This window comes from Rhincodon typus, chromosome 35 (assembly GCF_021869965.1).
Source record: "Rhincodon typus isolate 14 chromosome 35, sRhiTyp1.1, whole genome shotgun sequence".
In the NCBI taxonomy this organism is placed as follows: domain Eukaryota; kingdom Metazoa; phylum Chordata; class Chondrichthyes; order Orectolobiformes; family Rhincodontidae; genus Rhincodon; species Rhincodon typus.
Window position 1 is genome coordinate 11443276 of NC_063366.1, and position 8149 is coordinate 11451424.

General features: G+C 50.5%; 1 protein-coding gene across 2 annotated transcripts in view; it reads right to left on the reverse strand.

Annotated features, from left to right (window-relative positions):
• LOC109935961 (torsin-4A-like) overlaps window positions 1–7938 on the reverse strand; it is an 8370-nt gene extending 432 nt beyond the window's left edge. The window contains exons 1-2 of one of the 2 annotated variants that reach the window (XM_048616543.1): window positions 7784–7938; window positions 1–2563 (exon numbers count right to left, since the gene is read on the reverse strand). The exon at window positions 1–2563 is cut by the window's left edge and continues 432 nt beyond it. In XM_048616543.1, coding sequence (XP_048472500.1) covers window positions 1295–2545 — 1251 coding nt within the window. In that variant the 5' untranslated portion in view covers window positions 2546–2563; window positions 7784–7938 and the 3' untranslated portion in view covers window positions 1–1294. Of the gene's footprint in view, window positions 2564–7616; window positions 7749–7783 lie in introns of those variants that run through there. The other variant, XM_020534578.2, reaches the window with a different exon arrangement.
• Between the last annotated feature and the right edge of the window lie 211 nt (window positions 7939–8149).

An 8149-nucleotide genomic window follows, 5' to 3' on the forward strand; every position in this document is an offset into this window, starting at 1 on the left:
CCCCCTCCCTCTGGGACTGGGTGGGACAGTGGGTCAGACACTGTCCTATGCCCCTCTTGCACTGGGAGACAATGAGTGTTTGTGAGTATATCCATGTGTGTATGAAGATGTGTCTGTGCATGCATGCATGTGCATGTGTACATGTGTGTTCACAGACATCTTTCAGTGCATCTGAGTAAGCATGTGTTTGAGTGCGTGTGTTCGTGTGCGTGTATCTGTGTGTGTGTGCGTGTGTGCATGTCTGTGCGCGCACGCATGTGCACATGTGTGAGTGTGAGCACGTGTGTGCATGCATGAATGTGTGTGTGTGCACGTGTGTGCGCGTGTGTGTGTGCATGTGTGTGTGCATGCGTGTGAGAGTATGTGTTTGGCTGTGTAGAAGGCTGCTTGTGTGGTGGATGTGGGTAATTCTTACAACATTTAAGAGATATTTATAGAGGAATGAATAGGAAAGGTTTGGAGGGATATGGGCCAGGAGTAGATGGGTGAGACTAGTTTAGTTTGGGAATATGGTCAGCATGGATTGGTTGGGCCGAAGGGTCTGTTTCTGTACTGTTTGACTCTACAAGTAAATCTGAGTGGGCATGCATCCGTCTGTATGAGTGTGCGCGTGAGTGAGTAAGTGTGTGCATGTGCATGTGTGAATGCGCGTATGAGTAATTGTGTGTGTGTGTGCGTGTGAGTAAGTGTGTGTGCTGCATGTGAGTAAGTGTGTGTGTGTGTGTGTGTGTGTGTGTGAGAGTGTTTGCGTGTGTGTGTGTATGCGCATGTGAGTGAGTAAATGTGTGTGTGAGTGTGCACGTGAGTGACAATGTGTGTGTGCGTGCATGTGAGTGCGTAAGTGTGCGTGAGTGTGTGCGCATGAGTGTGCATGTGAGTGAGTAAATGTGTGTGTGTGCGTGAGTGAGTGTGTGTGAGTGAGTGTGTGTGAGAGTGTGTGTGTAAGTGTGAGTGAGTGAGTGTGAGTGAGTAAGTGTGTGTGAGATTGTGTGAGTAAGTGTGTGTGTGTGAGTGAGTTAGTAAGTGTTTGTGAGTGAGTAAGTGTGTGAGAGTGTGTGTGTGTGAGTAAATGTGTGTAAGTGTGTGTGAGTGAGTGTGAGTGAGTAAGTGTGTGTGAGAGTGTGAGAGTGAGTAAGTGTGTGCGTGAGACAGTGGGAGAGTGTTGGGCTGGCGATATTTATTAGCGTCTGAGCTTGGAGACCAGCTGGCGATGACCATGCAGTGAGACTAAGGAGGTGAGAGGAACAGCGACATGCACAATGAGGCCTGCCCTCCAGTTGCTGGTGGGGGGCTGTCAGGAGTGCACTGACGAACGGTTGAGTGTGGGAAGCACCTCCGGTGCATCCAGCCCCTTCTGTGGTTGGTGCCAGGGGCTCACTCCCTTCCTGAGACGCCCCAGCTCTGCCTCCTGGGCCAGGTGCCTGACCATAGCCGGGGCCTGTTTGCAACCCTGCTGGGCGTACATTCGCTGGCTGGCCCGGTAGTACCTGAGCTTGTCGGCCAGGGCTTCGGCGCGGTGCCGCTGCGGGTACAGGCCCTCGCGGTCCATCAGCCGCTCGAAGCAGCTCACCACGTGGGCCCAGTCCAGGGGGCCGAGGGGGATGATGTGAGGCCGAAGCCGCCAGACCGGGTGGAGGCGGCCGATGAGCTCCTGCAACTCCCTGTCGAGCCTGCGGAAGCGGCGGTGAGCGCCGCCGGGCCAGGAGCGGAAGGACTGCACGATGCGCTCCTGGCCCAAGCGGCTGACTGCGATGTAGACGGTGCCGGCAGTGCGGTTCGAGCCCAGCAAGCTGCCCAGCAGGCTCAGCAGGCCCGGCGATGCCAACTCCATCTCGTCGAAGAGCAGCACCGGCACGCGCTGGGCGCCCAGAGCCCGGGAGAGGACCTCCGAGACCTGGGCGGCCAGCCCGGGGACCCCGGGGCTGCTGGTCAGGATCCGCTGGTACTTGACCGAGTGCTGTAGCACCAGGCCGGGCCCCAGCTGGAAGCTGAAGTGTTTGGCGATCAGCCTGGCTACGTGGCTCTTGCCCACACCGGCCGGGCCGTGGATGGAGAGGAACAGGGGCGCCTGGGGGTGGACGTAAGTGGCAAGGTAATCCCTCAGCAGTCTGCAGAGCCGGTTGATAGCCAGCGTCTGGCCCACCAGGTCCCGGTGCAGGGTTTTCTCCAGCTGCTCCACGTCGTATGCCAAGAGCTGGTCGTCCAGGTTCTCGTAGGCGTTGTAGACCTGCAGCCCCACGGCCAGGCACAGCAGGTACAGCAGGTAGATGGCTCTGCTCTCCGTGTCCAGGGACCTCCACCACCACCAGCCTGAGCAATGCCTCATCTGCCTCCGGCCCTGGGGCTTGCGTCCTGGAGCCACCGGCCCTGCCCTCTTCTTGCCCGGGGTCTGGCGTTGCCCGTCGGCCCGCGCCCAGCCCTGCGTGCGGCCGGGCATCGCCTTGCGCAGGCCCTTGCCCCGCAGCATCCTGTTGGCCAGCCGCACCTTGGCTGTCAAGTGTAGGAGCTTGCTATCGGGGCCGGTCTCGAGCCGCCTGCTTTCCATCGTCTCCTTCAGGCGTACCTTCAAAGAGAAAGGAGGGTGACGAGAGTCATCGAATCTTGCTCGGTTACCTGCCGCCCTCGCAAAACCGAACTTTTCACTGTACTCGGGCGCGCGTGACAAACAACAAGGCCCGAACTGAAACCACACAGCGCCGAATCGTACAACGGCGGGTCACAGTCCTGAAGGCAATCACAAACATTGTTGGAGATCACCACAGGTTGGGCACCATCTGTGGAGAGAGACAGCGAGCCAATGTTTCGACTCTTATCATCTGACAAAGAGGCATCGAGACTCGAGGCGTTAGCTTGGTCTCTCTCCACGATGCTTCCTGACCCCTCTGTGATCTCTAGACTTTGTGTTTTTCAGTACAGATTCCAGCATTTGCAGTGATTTGCTCCTGGATGTTATAGTCCAACAGGTTTATTTCAAATCACAAGCTTTCTGAGCGCTACTCCTTTACCCGAAAGCCTGTGATTTCAAATAAACCTGTTGGACTATAACCTGGTGTCGTGTGATTCCTGACCTTGTCCAGCCCCAGTCCAACACCGGCACCTCCCCGTCACGCAGCATGGAAACAGACCTTTCGGTCCAACCAGCCTACGCTAACCATAATCCCAAACTCAACAAGTCCCGCCTGCCTGCTCCAGAGGTAGAATAACAAGTGGGAAAGTGGGGGGAGCCAGAATAGGGACAGTTGAGGATCAAAGAGGTAGAAGGCAGAAGAAAGAGTTACTGAGTCAATAAAGGCTACAGAAATACACCCCCGCACGCTGGAGCTCTGAAACAAAAGCAAAGAAGGCTGGAGAAACGCAGCAGGTCTGGCTGCATCTGTTGGAGAGAGAAACAGAAGCGTAATTCGATTTATTATTGTCGTGCTTACCTAAGTACAGTGAAAAGTTTTGATTTGTGTGCAGTACAGGCAGATCATACCATACAAAGATCATTGGGTGATTGAACAGAGTGAGGCAGCAGCAAGGAGAGTGCACAAAAGCAAGACCAGCATTAGATTTGAAATTAGAGAGGTCCATTCAGCAATGCAGTAACAGCGAAGAAGAAGCTATTCTTGAACCTGTTGAGACGTGTGTTTAAGCTCTTGTATCTTCTGCCTGACGGAAGAGGTTGGAAGAGATTATAACCGGGGTGGGAGGGGTCTCTGCCTTTCTGCAGCAATAACGTTTCGGGTCAGCACAACTTCTGCAGAAGAGTCTGTTGTGGAGAAGTCAAACCAGGCTCAAAATGTTAACTGTTTTTCTCTCTCTCCACAGGTGCAGACAGATCTGCTGAGTTTCTCCAGCGTTCTCGGTGTTAGTTAAGACTTCATGAAATGGACATTTAAGATAAGTTACAAGAGGCCCTCCCGGCCCCAGATTCAAGTCCCTCCTGCTCTGGAGTTGCGTAATAACATTTCTGAACAAGTTGAAGAGGAAGTATCTTTAACGCTTGATTATAAGTAGGAGCAACGGCAGGGTATTCAGCCCACTGAACCTGCTCTGACACTCAATAAAACCATGGCTGATCTTCTGGTTCCACTCGACCTTTCACCCTGTCCTCCAGTGCCTTGATTCCTCACCTGAGGAAAAACCTACTGGTCTGGGCCATGAAGATACCCAGTGGTGGAACAGTAGCTGGGACAGAGAATTCGCAAAACAGTCAAGTGAAAAAAAGTTCTCCTCATCTCAGTACCAAATGGCCAACTTCCAATCCTGAGTTTATAACCCCCTCGATCTTAACTCTCCAGCCAAGGTTGGGAAGGGAGGAGTCAACCTCACTGCACCAGCCCTTTAAGAGTTTTGAACATGTCAAGGAGGAGCTGCGCTGTGGCACAGTGGTTAACACTGCTGCCTTACAGCACCAGGGATCTGGGCTCAATCCCACCTTTAGGCAACTATCTACGTGGAGTTTTGCATGTTCTTCCTGTGTCTGTGTGGGCTTCCTCCCACAGTCTAAAGATGTGCCCTGATCTGATTGGCTTATGGAGCAGGCTGAAGACGATTAATGGTCTTCTCTGGCTCACAATCAGCCTGTCGCTGACTTATACTATCAGCTCTCTCTCTCTCTCACCACCAACTAATAGGCAGGAAAGCAGGCTGTGATGAGGAGATAAAGATAAATGGATATTGATAATGGGCCAGAATCTGGCAGATGGAGTCTCATTAAATGATATGGATGTGAACGTAGGAGGATATTGTTAGTAAATTAGCAGATGACACCAAAGTTGGAGGTGGAATGGCCAACAAAGGTTCCCTCAGAGTACAACAGTACTTTGATCAGATCGAGTTTAATTTAGATAAATGTGAGGTCTGCATTTTGGAAAGGCAAATCAGAGCAGGACTTACATACTTAATGGTAAGTCCTGGGGAGTGTTGCCAAACAAAGAGACCTTGGAGCGCAGGTTCACAGTACTTGAAGGTGAAAGTCGCAGGTTGATAGGATAGTGAAGGCGGCATTTGGTACGCTTGCCTCCAGTTGTCAGGGCACTGAGTACAAGAGTTGGGAGGTCATGTTGCAGCTGTACAGGACATTGGTTAGGCCACTTTTGGAATACCGTGTTCGATTCTGATCTCCCTGCTACAAGATAGATGTTGTGAAACTTGAAAGGGTTGAGAAAAGACTTACAGAGATATTGCCAGGGTTGGAATGTTTGAGCTATAGGGAGAGGGTGAATAGCCTGGGGCTATTTTCACTGGAGCGTTGGAGGCTGACGGGTGACCTTATAGAGGTTTATAAAATCAAGAGGGGCATGGATAGGGTGAATAGGCAAGGTCTTTTCTCCAGGGTAGTGAGTCCAAAACTAGAGGTCATAGGTTTAAGGTGAGAGGGGAAAGGTTTAAAAGGGATCTTAGGGGCAACTTTTTCACGCAGAGGGTGGTGCGCGTATGGAATGAGCTGTCAGAGGAAGTGGTGGAGGCTGGTATAATTGCAACATTTAAAAGACCTCTGGATAAGTATATGAATGGGAATGGTTTAGAGAGATATGGGCCAAATGCTGGCAAATGGGACTAGATTAATTTAGGATATCTGGTCAGCTTGGACGAGTTGGACTGATGCGTCTGCTTCTGTGCTGTACCGGTCTAAGTGCAAGATTATACATTTTGGCTGGAGAAAAAAGGACAATTTCTTGATTAAATGGGAAGCAGATTCAAAATATGTCAATGCAGAGGGTGTCCTTGTGCATGAATTACAGAAAATAGGTATGTGGGTGCAGCAATATAATCAGGAAGGCAAATAGAATGTTGACATTTGTTGCAAAAGGACTGGATAATAAAAGTAAGGAAGTGTTGTTACAATTACAAAAGGCGTTGGTGAGACCACACCTGCTGTATTGTGTCCAGTTTTGATCTCTTTACTTGAGGAAGGATGTGGTGTACTGCAGGTAGTTCAGAGGAAGTTCTCCAGGTTGATTCCAGGGATGAAGGGGCTGTCGTACCATGAGGTGTTGAATAGCTTGGGCTCGTACTCGCACACTCAGAAGAATGAGGGGAGAGCTGATTGAGGCACAATATATAAAGCGCTAAAAGGGATTGATAAGGTTGAACTGATGTTCCTCCTTTTGGGACAGCCTTGAACAAGAGGCCATAGGTATACAGTGAAAGGAGCTACGTTCAAATCTGAGATGAGGAGAAACTAAATAAAGACCGAAAGAACTGCGGATGCTGTAAATCAGGAACAGAAACAGAAGTTGCTGGAAAAGCTCAGCAGGTCAGGTAGCATCTGTGAAGAAAAAAAAATCAGAGTTAACGTTTTGGGTTCGGCGCCCCTTCCTCAGAACCGGACCCGAAACGTTAACTCTGATTTTTTATTTTCTTCACGGATGCTGAGCTTTTCCAGAAACTTCTGTTTTTGTTCACGAGGGGAAACTACTTCTCTCAAGAGGGTTGTGAATCTGTGGAACTCACTGACCCAGAGTGCAGTAGAGGCAGAATCTTTCGACAGATTCAGAAACCAACAGATATGTTTCTGATGAAAAGTGGGATAGAGGACCATGGGGAGCAGGCTGAAAGTGGAGTTGAGACCAGGATAAGATCAACCAGGATCATATTAAATAGCTGAGTGGGCTCGAAAGGCTGAACTTCCTACTCCCGCTCCCAACTCCTAAGTTCCTAAAAGGCCTAACTCTAATATCAAGATGTGCTCCTCTTTCTTGACTGCCCCCCACCCAAACCCCACCAGGTGAACAGGTTTCTCCACAACCGCCCAATCAATTTCTTACTTTTGTGTTGAACATCTCAGTCCCCACCCGCTCAATCTTTAAAACCCCATTGAGTCTATGGAACCCGTCCTCCCAAGTCGAACACATTGGGCAGCTGCTTGTCCCCTTCTGATTCAACGGCACTGGAGAACCCGCGACAGATCCATTTTACCACAAACCCTTCCAATATGCCCTGTATCCTGACCTGCTCAGACTTGGAGGGGTTTGGGCTCAGAGATCCAGTTGGACTCCAAACTCAAGAGTCAGACAGACACTGACATTGTTGCAACAGGCAAGAGGTCAGGGTGATAACCTGACTGCAGGTCAGTTGACAAAACACTCTTGCGTCTGGCCCTTTGTGGTCAAAGGTTCGAATCTCACGCCTGCGATTTTCATTTTGGACAGTGAACTATATGTGAAATATACATATATATGTTGTACAAAATCTCTCATGCTCCCAATGGTGGACTGGGGGAGTACTGCCTCGTCCGAGGTGCCACTTTTTTTTTGCCCAAAGTAATTTTGGATCGAGTCAAACTCCAATATTTTGTTTGTTTCCTTGATATGCAACTGCACAGAACCGAACTGCGTTTGTATGCAAAGATTTTGTTTGATGAATAAAGTATATTTGTGAAATATATATATATATATTTAAACTCCCAAATGCTGGATCTAAGTAATCATGGCCCAGCAACCGGACGTCTCCGGAAGCCTCCGCAGGTTTGTGGGATCTTGCTGTGCGCCGTGTTAATTGCAACATCAAAACAAAAGCAAACAAAAAAAAGGACCCATTTGGCTGGCTGCAGGGAAGTCTTTGAGAGTTCCTGAGGACAGTGAAAGGAGATGCATTGAGTTCTCCCCTTTTATTTTTACAAATCTCACCTGGACCTTTGGAGTGGTCGCCCTCTACACTGGGGTCTCCTTTCACCACAGCTCCAGCGTCCCCGGACTGTGCCTTGCCTTCTCCGGCTGTTACTGCTCACTATGAGTCCCTGCTAACGACCCGAATAGCTTTCAGGGTTTGTAAGTGGCGCCGTGCGAAGACTTACCGACTAGCTGTCTCCCGATCGCCTCCTATGGGCTGCTGGAGGGATCGTGCAACTGCAGGTGTAGCGAGGCGAGCTGAGCTTCCCAGCTCCCACCCGAGAGAGTCGGTGCACCTCCTCGCAATAGGCTCCGAAACTGCACTGCAGCTTCCCGCAGATGGTTGATCACCAATGGTGCCTGCAGCTTCTATTTTTGGGAAGTGGTTGACAAGAAGTGGGTTTATCTTCCCCTGAGCAACTTGTGCAACTTCCTGTTTCTCTCCCCATCCTCTTTCTCTCTGACAGGCAGACTGAGATGCAGTCACTTCCCAATCTCCTGCCCTTCTCAGTACTGCAGGCCATAGTTGCTCCCAAGAGGGGGCAAGGTAT